The sequence below is a fragment of the Salminus brasiliensis genome, chromosome 12, assembly GCF_030463535.1.
Source record: "Salminus brasiliensis chromosome 12, fSalBra1.hap2, whole genome shotgun sequence".
In the NCBI taxonomy this organism is placed as follows: Eukaryota; Metazoa; Chordata; class Actinopteri; order Characiformes; family Bryconidae; genus Salminus; species Salminus brasiliensis.
In genome coordinates this window covers 28,934,966-28,953,236 of record NC_132889.1, presented here as the reverse complement: position 1 = coordinate 28,953,236, position 18,271 = coordinate 28,934,966, and the positions used below count along the sequence as shown (strand labels likewise).

At 40.7% G+C, this 18,271-nt stretch overlaps 1 protein-coding gene across 2 annotated transcripts; it reads right to left on the bottom strand.

The window, feature by feature from the left end:
• Positions 1–426: 426 nt before the first annotated feature.
• tlcd3ba (TLC domain containing 3Ba) lies at positions 427–17,352 on the bottom strand. Of its 2 annotated transcripts, none has more exons than XM_072693853.1 (8): positions 17,256–17,352; positions 15,704–15,851; positions 10,968–11,128; positions 9,744–9,827; positions 6,988–7,210; positions 6,098–6,193; positions 4,624–4,733; positions 427–4,001 (listed from the first exon to the last, which is right to left on the bottom strand). In XM_072693853.1, exons 3-8 carry the CDS (start codon positions 11,090–11,092, stop codon positions 3,749–3,751), a joined length of 891 nt encoding a protein of 296 aa, XP_072549954.1. In that variant the 5' UTR covers positions 11,093–11,128; positions 15,704–15,851; positions 17,256–17,352; the 3' UTR covers positions 427–3,748. The 2 variants fall into 2 exon arrangements, with proteins under 2 accessions (XP_072549954.1, XP_072549955.1); XM_072693854.1 differs by lacking the exon at positions 17,256–17,352 and adding an exon at positions 16,412–16,526.
• Between the last annotated feature and the right edge of the window lie 919 nt (positions 17,353–18,271).

Below are 18,271 nucleotides of genomic sequence, written 5' to 3'. Positions count from 1 at the left end.
TACTACCAGTACTGCAATGGGATAGAGAAACACAGAAAGCATCAGAGGTGCAATGCTGCGCTACATACTATTCCATAACACATTAGATTTCAGTGAATGCTGGTTTAACCCAGAATACCCCTTTAACATACTGTCACAGAAACATATTACCTTCTTAAGTTGAAAATCTTTCCTAGCCAGCGGCCCATAGGCCTGAAAGCCTCATCATAATCCACTCAGTATTAAGGGCACACTTAAATAATGCTCCACAATGCGCCAAAGTCAGCGCATTTATCAAGAACTGGTATGTACACACAATTAGGCTACATACATTTTTCATGTGACTGCCCCTCTCTCTCTCTCTCTCTCACACACACACACATACACACACACAATGACTAAGTATGGTCGTGTCAGGAAAAAGAGGTCACACACACACAGGTGGTGTCTGAGTACAGGAGGAGACAGCGGAGTATATTTTAGCTGAGAGAACAGTAGAGTTACAGTAGAGCCTTCAGCCAGGCAGCCACAGCCACAGATGCCCATTCAGCAGAACATTTACAGATGGATGCATTATATGTACATTCAGTCCTCTCCAAATAAATAATAAATACATAAATTACTCAAATAAATAAATAACAAACTACAAAACATCAGAAGATACAGAGGTCACTATTTCCCATTTGTGTAACACTACTCGTGTTTCCCCTCATTTTTGCTACAGTCTGGGACACGGTCAGTAGGGCACTGCACTACGCTATACTCAAGGTATCCACACTGCTCGCCAAAATGTCTTAAATAAGGATGTAACTAAGCATGTTTACCCAAAAAATACTCTCTCTCACTCTAGATTCTTCCTAAAAACTGCAGCACTAAGGAACAGCTGTCAAACATGCTACCTTAGGAATAACTAAGGGTGTTACAATTTCAGTATGGTATCTAAATAGCTTTACTAGAATGCATCTCTGTCTTCTAGTCGTCTCTTTTTTGCCGTCTATAATGAAGAACATCGTCAGTGATCAAAACGAGGCATCTGGCTGCACTCTATGCTTACACTCTTAAAATTAAACAGTGCTACAAAGGCTTATTTGAGCGACGCCATAGAAGAACCCCTTGTGTAAAAGAGATGTGAATTGAAAAAACCTTTAACCTTTCAAAAGGTTCCTCAAACATTTATCTCTACAAAAATGGTTCTTTATGAAAATTGTTATTCTAAGGTGTCACTCAAAGAACCCTTAAGAATATATTATGTTCGTATTATGCTGAGCCCAACCAATGTGTGTAAATAAGTATTTAATCTAAGCTTTAATAAATAGACATTTTAACATTAAAAATGTCATAAGTGAATTAAAACTTTACCTCAGAATCAGTTTAATAGAAAAAATAGCTGCTAATTTTTTACTTAAATCAAGCAGAACATAAAACAAGAAATATTTCTTTTTTCCCCAATTTAATAATTTTCAGTTCCCACCTACTAGTTAGGACTCCCCCTAACAAGCAGTGCCATCAATGCTGTAATGGTGAAGACTAATTTGCTTCCTTTGAGTCACATGAAACCAGTCAACCTATTTTCTGAACTGTTGCTCGAGGGAGAACACTAACTGACAATCTGTTGCGTCAGATAACAAGAGGCCCACACTAGCTAGCATCAAGCTGAGTCATAGGAGAAGAGGATGGGCCCCCAAATGAGAGCCCACCCAATGAAAGGGCAATTATGCTCTCTGGAACTCCTTGGGGTCCTACCACATGTTTGATCCCTGGTGACTGAACCTGTAATCTCCTAAGAATGGGGCCAATATTATGATTGGCCTAATGTTTAAATGGCTGGGTCACCTGGGAGCCCTCAAAGTGTACCCTAACTTTAGACAAGCAGTGTAGGTTTTGTAAAGCTGATTGGGAGCTCTATAAAATTCTAAGAGAGCCCACCTGCTTTGTTAAATGGATCTCTGCCTGTAGCGTTGCCCTACTGAGCGTGCTCCAGGATACTGGCCCCGTTTTGGTTCCCTTCGAATCAGTGCTGCTGATGCTCTAATTTACAACAGCCTCCTAGTATCGTGAGTTAACATGTTGAACATGTGGCTGTTGTAGCTACATAGACGCCAGAGCACATTTACTCTGTGAACAGAATAAATAATAATAGTAATAAAAAAGTCTAAAATAAATAACACAAGGAAAACTATTATTTCATTAAAATCCTACAGCAGTGGTTAAGGAATAAGGGACTTTGATCCAGTGAAAGCCCTCTCATTTCGCATTTCTTTTCAGTGCATTGCATTGTCTGATACCAGCTCAGTGATGCAGATACCAGTACAGAATCACCTCAGAGAAGAGCCAGTTCAGCTTCTGTGAGAACCTTACTTGCAAGGCGCTTTGGATAAAAGCGACTATCAAGCGAATAAATCTAACATAAAACTAAATGAACGGAAATGTAACAGAAAATCTCCCGTATTTTCCCATGTAATACTGTTATGGTCTGACTGACAGTGTGTGAAAACAAAAGTTTATATATTTATATATAAGTTAAAGGGCAAAATGTCTTCTAAACATCAGCACCTTTTCAGCATTCTGCGTAACAGTTTCAGACTCAGTCTGCAGGCTATAACCACTGCAAATGAACTCCACAGTGTAGTCACATCTTACCAGAGTATTATAAAGGAGTAGTTCAGTCAAACATGCTAATGCTGAAGTGAACAGTCACTGATTAGCACAGCAAAAATGGCATTATGAAGGTAGCTTATGCTTTTGGGTACTGGCACACTTTAGGGTCTAAGGCCCTGCATGTTAGCCTGAGAAACAAGAGTACTGGGGCACAGACATTCAGAGAAAACCCCCACACTTCCCCCTGGGTGCTCTGCTGAACCTGTGTGCATTTCCTAATAAGACTGGCAACTTCATGTCTCCTGGCTCCCTCTCTACTTTCCTTCCATCTTGTGGCAAATTGGAGGCAGAAGGTAGATCATATGTAAAATAATCTAGTCATACTAAAAGTAAAAACTAGTAAAAACTAATAAATAATGAGGGTAAAATAAATAATTAATTAGATTCTACATAAATAATAACAATAATAATAAAAAACATATTTAAAAGTTGACACCAATGACATTTTGCTATGTACACTGACAGAAAAGTTGTTCCCTTTTCCAGTCCTGTCTGTGAAGTGATGAAATGAATGAAGGGACACAGAGACAGAGACTAGATCCCATCAACTTTCCCCGCTTCTCAGTCCATGTTCTTATGACGACGGAGGGCAGCGAACTGGAATACTGAAATAACCCTTTTTTTTTTTCTTGCGGTTAATATGGTAATGGTCATGTACAAATGATGGGCTAGCACTGCTGTACAATATACTACATTCTCCCTCTCCCCAGCTGCATGAAATTTCAATCATGGAATATTTCATATTCAGTATGAAGAATACAATCTGTGTTTGGTCTGGACTTCGCTCCGCGTCCGCGGGTTTTGCTTTGACGAGAGTATGACACAGGCTTTAGGAACATGCTCCTGGAATTTTCCCTTAGAGGAAAAAAGAAAGGATGGAGACAATCACGCCTTCAGTCTTTCCACCTCTCTCTCTTTCTCTCTCTCTATCTCTTCCTCTGCCCTCGTCTCCTAACCCCTTCTACCACTCAATGGAGCAGTGGGACATCCACTACTTGTATTATATTAGCATTCGGCCTCACACGTTTAGGCAGAGACCTAAAACCAGTCCCTTTCAGACTCACAACCCCTTTTCTTTTCCCTTCCATCCTCCGGCCTCTCTCAGTGTGTTTCAGTGCGAGCTGGGCTCTCTCTCTGTCTCGCGGGGGCTGTAGCCATTGGCGGGGGGCTGGATGGGGGATTTGGGCTCAGAGTCTGTGCTGCGAGGGGGGCGCTGGTGGCGGGACGCGCCGCTGAAGAGGCGGAAAGCTCCCCTGCAGATCAGAGAAAACCAGTAGACCTGTGGCGCCATAAGCAGGGCTGCCCCCATGTTACAATGCCACGGGACGGAGAGGGGTACCATGTAGAGAGGGATGGACGCATACCTGCCACACAGAAACACAAACACACCAGTTATTCTTAGGTCACTGGGCCTAAAGCTAGAAAGCCTAAAAGAAAAGAGACAGGGGTATAATGATCATTAATTCTCTCATTTTTATACACTCAATAGATGTTTATGGGTCATGTCTTACCACAATTTTAGTCATTTCCAGTTCCCACCCAGTAGCTGGTACTCCTAAGACCCTTATCACACTATGACACCAGTACTGGGAGGGTAAAGGCCAGCATGTGCTTCCTCTGAATCTTTTATTTTTTGGACTGCTGCTAATGCAAATCCAGCTGAACACACTTGTAGGTGAGCATTAATGGCTTACAGATAACAGATGTCCGCACTAAATACCAAAATACCAGATTTTCTTAGCAAAGATGACTTCTATTTGGACCCTCTCACAAAAGTCAATGTTCTGCATCGTAAGGTCTAAAAACATGCTTATGAATGGTGAATTATTAAAGGAAATATAAGCACCTAAACCTTGGTTGTGTGTTTTACACTTGAGCCAAGGACAAAGTGTCTGCCCCAAATATCAGCTCATTAATTAATGCTAAACAAACTAGCTAGAGAGACAAAGACACAGAGTGATACAGAGAGTGAGAGAGAGAACATACCTGCCATAGGCGTAGTAGAGGTAGGGGAAGAGAAGAACTCGACAGACGAAGAAAGTGACCAGCATGAGAGCTCCATTGACTTTATGAAGCAGAGTGTGCTGCTGCTTGTACTGAGGCATTATAGGAAGAAAGATTCAGAGGAAGAAAAATACAGAAAGAGAGAGGGACAAAGAGAGAGAGAGAGAGAAGGAAAAAGATAAAGAAAAAGAATGGTGTAAGTAACAGACAAGCCTGAGAAAAGAGAAAATTATCATGAGCCCCAGCAATGCGTCCTGTTAGTTCTGCAATGAGTGATTACATTCTACAATGTTTTTTAGAGTGAGGGAGTAAGCCAGATGAGGGAGCACGAAGGGTCATTAGGGATATAAACAGAAGTTCAAGACCTATGCAGAATTAACAGCCCTTCAACTGAATCACAGCCTGTTAAACTAAACATTAGCCTGATCAGAAACATTGCAGTGTTTAAAGCAGTGCTACCCATCAGCCACAACAGAGACACAGCTGCTCAGAGGAAGTGCAGTGACCAAGACTAACTAAAAAGATGCTTAATTATCCAAGACTGAGCTAAAAGATTAGGAAAAGAGAGAATATGAGAGAGAAGAACAAGAAATAAGAAAAAAAATGGGAGAACTGGGTCAGATGAACAAGTGATGAATAAAACAGTGATGGGTAAGTGAATGGTTGATAAAACAGTATTGGGTGAATAGTATTGGGTAGGTGAACAGGTAAACAGTATTGGGTAGGTAAAAGAGTGAAAATAATTGGGTTGGTGAATGGGTGAAAAGTATTGGGTAGGTTGATGGGTGAACATAATTTGGTTGGTGAATAAGTGAACAGTATTGGGTATGTTAATCGGTAAACATGATTGGGTAGATGAACAGGTGATGAAAACAATTTAGGTATATGAATGGGCAAACATATCAGTATTGAATAAATTGGAGATGAATAAAACAGTATTAGGTTGGTGAATAAATGAATAAAGCAGTATTGGGTAATAAAGCAGTATTGGGTAGGTGACTGGGTGATGAATGAGACAGTATTAGGTTGGTGAATAAATGGTTAAAGCAGTATTGAGTAGGTGACTGGGTGATGAATGAAACAGTATTAGGTTGGTGAATAAATGAATAAAGCAGTATTGGGTAATAAAGCAGTATTGGGTAGGTGACTGGGTGATGAATGAGACAGTATTAGGTTGGTGAATAAATGAATAAAGCAGTATTGGGTAATGAAACAGTATTAGGAATGTGAAAGAGTGACAAATAAAACAGTATTGAGAGGGTGAGTGGGTGATAAAACAGTATTGTGTAGGTTAATAGGTGCAAGGTGATGAGAAGGTGAGTGGGTGAACAGCTTTGGGTTGTGATGGATAAACAGTATTACGTAGGTGAATGGATGAGCATGGTTAAATAGGTGAATGGGTGATGAATCCAGCAGTTTTGGGTAGGTGAATGAAGACTGAGTGAGTGCTGTTTACCTGAATGAGTATTTTTCCCAGACAAACGGACGGAGTGCTGAGTTCAGCCAGAAACATTACACCTTGGAAATAGTCCCCCCTTCCCTGTCTCCAGAACTGAGGGACAAGATAGGGTTGGGAGAAGAAAGACAAGACATTTATTTTCACTTGTGACATACAAACAAGAGGCATGTTACTGCCATGGCTTTATCATTAGGGCCCCTGTCTTATCTGCTCAAAACATGCTCGCTCATCTAAGAGTGTGGCTAATGGCTTGTTACCATGCCACTGCTGACAGCAACCGTCTCCATGGTAACAGACAGAGAGTGATGGGGAGGTGTAATGACAGGGTAAGGGTACAGAAGCCCTTTAGGGACATGTTAACATGCCAATCATTCACTGATCAAATCACAGGCAATCTGCAGTGACACTCCAAAAAGTGGATGCAAACCAATGTGACTTTACAATCATGGCGGGACAGTGCTACAAGTCGCAGCTGTCACGCAAAAACCTTGGCAACTTTACAGCAGAAGAAAAAAAAACAAAAAAAACGGCATAACTTTTCATGGAAGTCAATGTAAAAAGCTCTTATCACTAGTCATTTTGGAGTGCTTCTATTGGTCCATTCATCATATATTATTTCTTTAATTTAATGAACTGCAGATTCTTTATGCAACAAAAATCCAACAAAAATGTATATATATATAACGTTTTTGCAGTACATAACATTTTTAACATCACAGCTACTACGCCCTTGAAAGTACACCTTACTAAAAACAAGCTCTAGCTTAAGTTGTTAATGAAAAACAAAACTAAGAGGGACAGGCATCAAAGCTGACTCGTCCGTGCCCTGTCCTATGTTGCACTGCCTATTTTCTTTTACAGCACTGAAACTCATCTTTCCAACTCACCACAGAAACGGGAAAGCAGACAGTAACCATAACAACATGATGTAGCACCATAAGGAACTCTCGCCGCAGGTAGCTGCTTATGACCGTGGCCATGGGCTTGGCTGCACCCTCTTCCTCGTGACCTTTGACCTGCATCTTGTACCAGTAGCACATGAACATGGCATAGATGTCATACACAAAGTATGGGACGGCAAACAGGATGTAGGTGCTGGTGAGCCAATGCCTAGAAGAGAGAGAAAATGAGTGAGAGGGAGAGAGAGAGAGAGAGGGAGAGAGAGAGAGAGAGAGAAAAGCAAGGCTCGTCATACAGTTGTCAATACTGCTGAGGTCTGACTAACCCTTCCGTTCCTGTTATTCCTAAGGATGAATCAGAGGCAATCTTCTATATAACGCTCTCTTCTATTGGGGTCATTAACATTATCCACATTTTCCAGCAGTGAGACACAAGTTTAGAAGTGAATAAGTGGATTAATTGTCTGTGGTGAGATACTATTTCAAAATGGGACATGAAAACAATTCCTGTTTTTCGATTCTACCAATGCTGATACATACAACTTTTATAAAGTGTAGAAACTGGTACTAGATCTACCTGAATTAACATTAGCTTTTATTTGGAGGGTTACAAATACAGTAATATAAATATAAAAAATTAAATGCAGAAATTTTAGCTTTATTATTCAGCATCAACTTAATATTCTGTTCTTCCAGAATCAATTATGGATTGTCCTGCCTCTCTGATGCCGCCAAAAAGCCATTACAGATGTTAAGATCATCTTTTGTCAAACCAGTGAAATGTGTTGCATGTGAAATAAGTGTGAGTGCCACTAAAAACACAGTAAAGCGGCACACGATTAGTGTAAAAACAAAAACATCAAAGAAATCAAATCGTCTGCTACGACATGCCATGCTACGACACATCTGGCATTGGTAAAAGCAGCGCAATAGAACGCGAGAGAAAGAAGCCGGGTGATTCATGCATGTTAGAGTAACACAAAATTGTTACTGTATTTGTGACAAGAAAATAAAGGTTATTTACATAGACAGCCCACAAAATGAAGTGATTTCCCTGTTGCATTTTGAATTAATTACAATGTGCAACACAATATATGGACAAAAGTACAGAGACACCTAAATATTACACCTACAGCTTTAATGACAACCTACTGTATATCCATTGGCATTAACATGGAGTTGCCCCCCCCCCTTCGCAGCTCAAACAGAGCTTTGCAGTTATTGAGTTACTCTGCAACTTTGTGTTGGTCTGCCATGTTGTGGCTGAGTTGCTGTGGCTCCTAAATGCTTCCACTTTTCAAGAATACCACTCACAGTTGATGGTGGAAAGGTGGATGGTTGAACTGACTTGTTGCAACGGGGGCATCCTATTTCAGTACCATGTTGGAATTTAGTGAGCTATTAAGGACCACCCATTCTTTAACTAATGTGTGTGAAGGCAGACCTCATGGTTAGGTGCTTGATTTTATACACCGGTGGTAATAGGACTGAATGAAACACCTGAATTCAACGATTAAGGGGTATGTCCCAATACTTTTGTTAATATAGTTTATCTTACCTAAACTGCACTGGTTGTACTTATTTTAATGCTGGTGTAAAAGTATTATCCACAAAAACACTAATATCTAACACAATCAACACAAAATGTCACTAAGAGAAGCTGTGGATTTTCCACCTGTCCAAATGCCACCAGCACACAGCAGCAGCCCTGGAGCAGCTGCTCTATTCAAACTAGCTATCGCTTCTACTTTTCCTAAACTTTGACTACCAAAATCCCACTGTTTCCACCCCCTTCTCTCTCTCTCTCTCTCTCTCTCTCTCCTCCTACTCCTGTCCTCGCTTCTGCTTCAACCCCTCACCTGAACACATGTGCGTATTAAAGCTGAGTGATAAATCAATGCCCTGACTAAAGCCATGACAAAGTGAACTTCACTGCAGTGTCTGAATCTCAGGCGGCTCCGCTCCACCACGCTGCCGTGGCCATTAGAATGCCACAGAGGATTTACAGAGGAAAACTAATTAGGTTGAGAGCCTAATTAGATTACAGGGACATAAGGTGAGCTAAGAGAGAAAGGCACATTCTTAGAAGAGCACACACACATATACACAGCTTTACACTGAAGTGGATACTGCCTAGTTTTCGGAACCTGAAGGTCTATTTCTGAGGTAAATAAGCTACAAAGATTCTATCTATTCTAGTAAAATATGGCACAAATAAGATTATTTTACAACATCTCAAAGTCTTAAAAATACAGGTCCCTTAATGGTTCTTTATGGGTATAAAATGCTTTAATAGGCATAAAATCTATCTTAAACCCTATCATACCTAGCAGCTCACAGTTGTTTGGCTCAGATGTGCAGTTCTGGGTACAGGACCACTGCCTTATGCAAAGGTTCTTAAATTCTTAAAAAAGGTAATTTGATCAATCACCATTAAGACCTATTTAGAACAATATTTTTTAAATGTGAGATTTTCAGTTCGATAGGGTTAACTAAGTCTGCATAGATTAGCTGCTGTTACAAACTTCAGCTCTCAATGATGATAAACGTGCTATCAATATCTTGACATGATTCATAATATATTAACAAGCAAATGATGATAAACATGCTAACATTGTGTAGACATGCATCATTAATATATTAATAAGCAATTCAATAAACCTCTATACAAAGAATTGAATCGATCTCTTGGCCCTGATTCTTGCTAGACAGAGGAATAACATTACTCTTAAACAAACACTTACTGGTCCTCGATGATGTCTTTACAAGATGACGCTATGATGTAGCCAGCGGAGGAGGCCATGATGGCTTGAACGGATGACACTAGTCTGCAAAAAGGAGTGAGAGAAAAGAAAAATCCCTGTGTAATCTCTGAGATGGGAGAACCTTTTAATCACAGAACACTACATGGACAGAAGTATTGGGACACTTGTTCACCTGCTGCATTGTTTCTTCTAAAATGAACGGTGTTAAATGAGAGTATATCCTGCTTTTGTTAGAGTAACTGTCTGTACAGTCCTAAAAAGGATTTCAACTAGATTTCAGAGCACTGCTGTGAGAATTTGATTGTATGCAGCGACAAGAACATTAGTCAGGATGATGGATGATCACCACTCCTCCTTATCACAAGCTCCCCAACTCATCCCAAAAGTATCAGATGGAGCACCATAATTCCAGTGAACACAGTTCTACAATGCTGGGGGGCTTTATACCCCTCTATCCCACAGCTGGCATTAGGCATGGTGCCAACAGTTTCATGTTTATCTGCTCGAGCATGTTCTATTCTATTGGCCATGCTTCTCCACAGGGACTAGACAAGCTGTGTGGGACTACACATCTGTGCCCGTAATGGGTGCAACTTAAAGTAGCCGAACACATTCTTTAGATGGGGTGACCACTAAGTGGTACAGGTCAGATTCCACCTTACATCACTATAGTTGGCGACGTAGAGGGAAAATATTTTAAATATGTATATTTATTCAACACACAAACCCATAACCCACCAGGATCACATGGAACATTGATCTGTCCTTAATGTAACATCTGTTATCAGGCGAATGTCAGGGTCATGCATCAGCAACGCACAGCTGTTTGTTTACATGAGTAGGCATTTATATCTACAGGAAAGGAAAAGTTTAGGAGTAGAAGCTGGAGCTGGAGGCCAGCAACGTGTTTCTTGCCACAGTAAAAAGGGCTAAATAAATTATGCAAGACTGGCAGATTCTGCATCCTGGGATTACTTGGGCAATAATAAGGCTCTTCTGTACAGTTCAGAATGCATGATGACTAATGCACTTAATTCATTTGCTCCTGCTACAGTTACCATCATAAGTCTGTCTACAAGCAACTTGCTATATACCTGTGAAGGTGCAGGTGGTGGTATTCTACCCAGGATGCTCTCCCAGCATCAATTTAGCATGTGCCCTATAAACACAGCCTTCACAATAGCAGCGCAAATTGAAACGTACCTGGCGGAGACGATGACGGCGTCGCCCTCGCTCCACTTCAGACCCGGCGCATGTTTCAGGCATCGCTTCGACAGCAGGAAAAGGCCTGGGAAGAATATGGAGCCGGCCGCTAGGATGCTGAGCATGGTCCCTGCGATGCTGCTCTGCTTCTCTGTCTATCTCTGAATAGGAAAACCAGTTTTAAAACATGGAGAGGGACGAATTAGGACAACAAAACAGAAGCTAGTTTACATGTAAATTGGCCAATGTCACCCTGCCCGGCTTATATAAATCAACACGAGGCTAAGAAAAATCGCCATGAAGATCATTATCAGTTTCTGGAGGACTAACATCTATTCTTAAACATTTGCCTAGAGACATCAGAGCAACACTTTGAATCATAATCCAAATGATCTAAATTAATCAGCATCTACCACAGGCACCCACAAGTGTCTTAAAAGCAACACATAAAGAAGAAATAAAAACAGAGCTATGTTCAAGCCAGGCTACAAAAGGCTATTTCAGAATATCCAAATTTCATCTGTTGAATGAACGACTTTTCAATTAGCATAACATTCCAGGACATCCTTGATAATTATAGTGTTTAGTATTTAATTACAGATTATGAGAATACTGTAATATGAGTACAATTACAAGAACATTGATTTAGCTATGTCATCCTGGTATCAGTGTGTATTAATATCAGCTGGATCGGATAGCAAATCCAAAAAAAGTATGACTCTGGTTTAATCCTGTAACAAATCTAGCCTATAACAGCACACACTCACACACTATAGCGGTGTGTGATTTTCCCCAGAGGGTTGAAAAGCATTTGAGTAGTTTTAGGTACTCATCTGTAAGCAACATTATGTTGCAACTGTACCTTAAAATAACAGCTTCAAAGTCATGCTAATGCTCCACTGACAGTAATAGGGAGAATAGCGTCTCCACCATTGCCACTGCTGCACTACCGAACTTGGGTGAATCTGCCTGACTCTTCTTGATTTTTGTAAACTTATTTTTGTGTAAAATCCGGTAATATTACTCTACTCGTCTCAGTCCACATGCTTGCTTATTTCACTTATTTTGGTTCTGTATCTCTCAGTTTATGAACAAATGCACATTTATAGCTGTCCATGAGGGGGATTGTATTGCCCATGAGCGTGATTTGTATTTACACCAGTGGCGTAAAAGTTAATTACACTCCTCAACTGTGGGGGGAGCTCACAAGCCAAAAACAAATCTTGCAGAACACTTCTGATTTAATTAAAATGTTTCAATTTGCTTCAATCTCATCAGATTTGAACTAAATAAAATGGATTTGTTTAAGTATTGGCCGATACCAGAGACGTTATAACTGAGGAGTCTGGCCACTGGTTAAAACAGAAATGGGTAATGCTTCCGTTTATGGAAAAGTCACACCTTAAAATAAGCCAGTCAGCTTGCTGGTTATGCCAAGAGTGAAGGACCCCCCCTCGATGTGGACATCTGCACAAGAACAATAGCTAGAACATTCTGAAAAATACAGATTTTTGTGAATTACTGAGCCGAACTTTTATTGAGTACAAACTAGTAATCGGGTTGGTCAGATTTTATCAGTGATTTAAAAATATGTGGTTGCAGTAATTTGTACCCTGAAGGCTAACACAGCGAGAATGAGGAGGAGCTTCTTTCCACAAGCCATCCGTGCCTTGAATGGGGACAGGGACTAAGACACTAAATTAAAGTATCTACATACACAAACTGGACCCTCACTCACTACAATACACAACCATGGCTCACGGAAAACACACTACGGACAATAACGAAAATATTTCTTTTTAACTCACACATACACTCACATACAGATAAATATGTACATATGTATACATATAATATATATATATATATATATATATATATATATATATATATATATATATATATATATATACACACACACACACACACACACAGACACGCACTATTTCATCTGTGTATATATATTTGTATTTTTTTTGCTTATATTTCTATATTTTCATATTTTTTATATTTTATTTTTTAACTTAAATGTAACTTATTCTATTTTTATTTTATTTTATTTTTTTTCTTTTGCACTTTTGCACTTTACTTCATTAAGTTAAGGTTTAGTTAAGTTTAAATGTAGATTTTTATTGTATAGCTTGATGTGGGCAGACTGTCATAAAAGCATTTCACTGCAAGTTATACTGTGTATGACTATGTATGTGACAAATAAAATTTGATTTGATTTGATTTGATTTGTATTTACACCAGTGGTGTAAAAGTTATTACACTCCTCAACTGTGGGGGGAGCTCACAAGCCAAAAACAAATCTTGCAGAACACTTCTGATTCAATTAAAATGCTTCAATTTGCTTCAATCTCATCAGATTTGAACTAAAAAAAATGGATTTGTTTAAGTATTGGCCGATACCAGAGACGTTATAACTGAGGAGTCTGGCCACTGGTTAAAACAGAAATGGGTAATGCTTCCGTTTATGGAAAAGTCACACCTTAAAATAAGCCAGTCAGCTTGCTGGTTATGCCAAGAGTGAAGGACCCCCCCTCGATGTGGAGATCTGCACAAGAACAGTAGCTAGAACATTCTGAAAAATACAGATTTTTGTGAATTACTGAGCCGAACTTTTATTGAGTACAAACTATTAATCGGGTTGGTCAGATTTTATCAGTGATTTAAAAATATGTGGTTGCAGTAATTTGCCCTTAATTTTACATTTTTTGGTCTTTTTTTTCTTTCATAGAGATAGAAACTTGGTCTCGTATGACTGGAAATAACTGCCCGGTGGCATTGCAAGGACAGCCACTGAGTGAATGGACTGGCCTATAAGGACTAATATTCAGTTTCAGTAACAGTATCAGTATTGGGAAATAAAAACATGGCACCATGCCTTCTCTACATTACCTGTTCAATAGCTGGTTAATAGCTGAGGTAAGTGATAGCTTTGACTAGACTGACTCCATTACGATTCTCCAAAATAAGTCACAGAACAACTTTATTCATTTTAACGATAAAAGGTCACATTTTGTCAGCGTTTTTGCTTTCTACTGCTCATGTCTTTGCTTTGCATTCGCATTTCCATTCGTGATGCAAGAATTGTTTTCGTGCTTCCTATTTTGCATTTGTTTGAATGTCTATAAGCTGCTCTGCACTGGCTGAGAAAATAATATGTAGATCCTGACTTCCTGACTTGTCCATCACAGTCGGGATTTGGGTGTGTATTCGCTACATCTTTAATAATCCTGGCTGGACCAAATGCGCAAATGCGAACGAAACGTAGGTCAAATAAAAGTGATTCAAATTCTTTAATTACTACAAGAGTCCGGTCCGGGACTCCTGTCTAATCCATATTTAGTATAAAAGGGAGGAGGGTGGTACAAAAATAGATTCGGAAAAGCTTAGCAAGCTGGAGATTTAGGAAGATTACTGCGGGGAGTGGGAGGGCTGCGAGACGGACAGAGGAAGAGCGAGAGAGACAGAGACAGAGAGAGAGAGAGAGAGAGAAAGAAAAGGCATGGGGTGGGGTGGGGGTTGGAGGGGTGATGGCATTCGTTGGTACAGTAGCCAGAAAAGGGTGGGTATTGTTGAGAGAGGAGGGGACAGGGACAGTATTGTTCCCCTAACTACGGCAGGACCATAGATGGAGGTCTCTCGATTCTGCGGGCAGCAGTACCACGATAGGTCAATAAAACGCACTTGTGTATGAAGAACATATGTAAACAAGCTGATAAACATCTTATGTGGCTGCACAGCAAAAAACTATTTAAACACGCAGCGCACTCCAAGTTGGTGGAAATGTCCTGAAGGGATGTGCGCTGACATGATGAGAGTTGATGGAGCAAAACAAGCAAGAAACCATTGACTGTTTCGGTGTGTGTGTCTGTGTGTGTCTGAGAGAGAGGGGCTGCTTCATTCTGTACACACTGCTGATTCAACAAGATGGACAACTTCAGCTAGAGGTTACAGATAATCTCAACCAGAACACAGATCAGCCTGTCAGACATTGCTTTGGTGCACGCCATCACATCACAAAAACACTGGAGCATCTTATCAAATTTACATGACATGATAACGGGACACGACTGCATGCCTCGCTAAGATACGTCAACTTGGCGTAACAGCGTGCTACTGAGTATTACCAGCAAACAAACGGATATAGGCGTAGAGGTAATCTTATCTGCTGATATGACAAGTAAAACCACACATTCTCAAAATCGCACAAGCTTGATTTCTCAGTACAAACATGACGCTACGTCCCTAGCTTGCTAACAGGCTAGCTGAATGCTCCCCATTGTGTCCCTCCGCTACACCAGGGCAGCAGCAGCAGCAGCAGCAGCGCATGGCGCAAAGTGCATCTTCTCAAGCCTGCTAACAGGTTGCATATCACACACGCTATAGATATATAGCAATACACACGTACTGCGTAATTTGCATTTCCAGACACGAATACGTTTCTGTTAACCCTCACACTAAAATGAAAAAGGGGGGACCGAGAAAAAAGATGACCCATCTCCTAATAGCTAGCTACCATCCCCTGACAAACTGAGGCCCCGTGTCTCGCAATGCTCAACAAGCTGGTTAAATCTCTGCACGATTCAGTCCAGGTCCTCTACACATCACACATAGGCTATCGAGGACAGAATGCACAAATAAAAGCCGAAGTAATCAGATGGATGGAGGTAGGGCGGTATTGCAGAGGAGGAGAGACGCATGCCAAAGGCGGAGAGGCGGACATTTACATGGGAGCGGAGCGGCGTCCTTTCAGGCCCTCGAGTCCCCGTCACAGCCGTGCGGAAAGCGGTTGGCGAGGTCCAGGAGGCATCCGAGAGACCGTCCACATGTTTTTGATTCCGATATAAATCAGGTCTCAGCTTCCAGACAGCTTGGCTGGGAGAGAGAGATACAGATTTACAGGAGCTAGTTTACAAAGCTGGGAGCGATGAGACAACGTGACAGGGTCCACCAGAGCTGAGCAGAGCAGAGCAGCGGCAAGCTACCGCTAGAGGTGACAAATCCAGGTCCGGCGAGTACAAATCCACCCCAGGATTTCGATCGAACTGCCAGACTGGCTCTGCTGCAGCGGAGCCACTGAGGCCGTTGGAACAAAATCCTGGGGTGGATTCGTACTTTCCGGACCTGGATTCGTCACATTCGGCTACCGCCTCCACACTCTCCAAAAAAACAAACAAAAGCGGACTAGCCCAGCTAGCTTTTGTCACATTCAACGACCAACACTGCTCCTAAGTGACTGGTTTCCACCTAAACGAAAACACTTGGCATTAATAAACTGTGACTAGCATCTAAAAAGCTGGGTACGGATCTGACCATCCGATCAGAAATATTTTATAACGTTATTATATCACACCAGGTTAAACACCCAGTCTGTCTGCACCCTTTGGCTAATTAAAATCAACCGATATTGCTAAATATTACGTTAACGCACTAACCTCGGATTTTATAGCTAGATAGATAGCTAACGAACTGGAGTGAAGGAGGTGAAGGAGGTGAAGGAGGCAAAACACACAAGAAGCCAAGGTTAGCCAGCTTTGCTTTCCAACAGCATCAGCGCATCTGAGCAAGGGCATTAGCTAATTAAGTTAGTAAGGTGCTAGCTAGCTAAAGTAACGTAGGAGAGCAGCTTGAAGGAGGTGAACACGGCCGTGTATTCGCTAGCTAGTCAGTCAGTCAGTTCGTTAGTTAGTTATAACGCAGTAACTAGCTAACTAACTAGTTTCTTTACCTCTCTGCTGCAGTACACCGCCGACTGTGTCATTGAGCTCTGAAGCGAGAGGCTCAGGAGAAGTGGGATTATATTACAGCAAACAGTGTGGACCCACTCTACCGCAATTGACTGTAAATCCTGTTCAAATACAGAGTCGAATAATAAACATTATATAGAAAGCTGAAAGCTGAGTAAGCGGTACTGCCATGCAGCATAGCTAGCCACATCACATGCTATAGGCTTTAAACGTGCTTCAGTCAGAGCTGGATATCACCGGTGTAGACATTAGCAAGGGGTGCATTACATAGCTATATGTCACAAGCCTTCTAGTTAGCTGTTTTTATTATTATTATTATTATTATTATTATTATTATAGGCTATTGAAATGCATCGCAGCTAAAATGACTCAGACGCTAAACGTTAGTCGACTAAGCAGCTTCACGGCATTAGGTCTAAAAGCCAGAGCCACCCTGCCGCTGCCCCAGCAGAAGCCGCTTTTTGACTGGGTTAGGTTTTAGCTACAGTTAGCTAGCTTTAATAAGTGAGCATTAAAACAAGACATAGCCTACCTTATACCGCATTGATCACACCTCGGCATACGCTTTCGCATTAACTCTCTACAGGCTCTGCTCTAAAATCGACGAGCTTCATTTCACTTTTAAATCTGCGCCGCGACCGCAGACAGACGAGCAGCGATTGGCCGAGAGGAGCGAATGACGCCGCCTCGCGTTTGCTGCATTGGTCGGCTTTTGGATTGACAGCTCTCTCCTCCAATGGCAAGTCAAAACAAAGTGACCTGATAGTACGAGCGTTTGTTAACTATTGCTTTGCTGTGTTTCGCCACCAGTGAAATGTAAAATAGGCGAGTGAGGAGTTTATCTCCATCTAAAGAGAACTCATTAACATGTAATGCAATCAGGCTGGGACTTTTATCTCAAACAAACGTGCAGAATTGCAGTAACTACGTTACACAATTACACATTAACTGTAGTAATTACATTACCACGAGTAATTAATATATATAACATAGCGATTGACCTTCACTGGCATTTCAGGGTTTCATTTGCAGTGGATTATATAGCTATGTTTTATTGATTGTTTGTTCTGCATCCTGCTGTTTATGTTGTTTTTTTTTTGTTATTACTTACTCTGAGGCTCATCTATAGTTTCAGTAGGAGAAGTAGAAATAATAATATTAATAACAATAATAATAATAATAATAATAATAATAAAGCAATAACAACAACAAAGGGGAGTCCTAGATGGCCATAAAAAAAATGAAACATTGTAAAACACCTTTTTTAATACATATATTTTTAGAAATAATTGTTTTGTAATATACTTAATACTAGTATGTAAATATTGCTCAAACAACACATTTTACACCGTTTTTAAAAGGATGCACTTCAGATTTTGGGCCTCGACGTCATGGAAGTGCACTCGCCAAATGAAAAAAGTTATTGCAGGAACATGACCTATTTAGTTTAATTTTATTATAATTAAATTTTAATTCCCATTAAAATTTAAGCGCAGCAGTTTTAACATGGGGGATCAGTACGTTTGTCCCGAATCCATGAGTTAATGT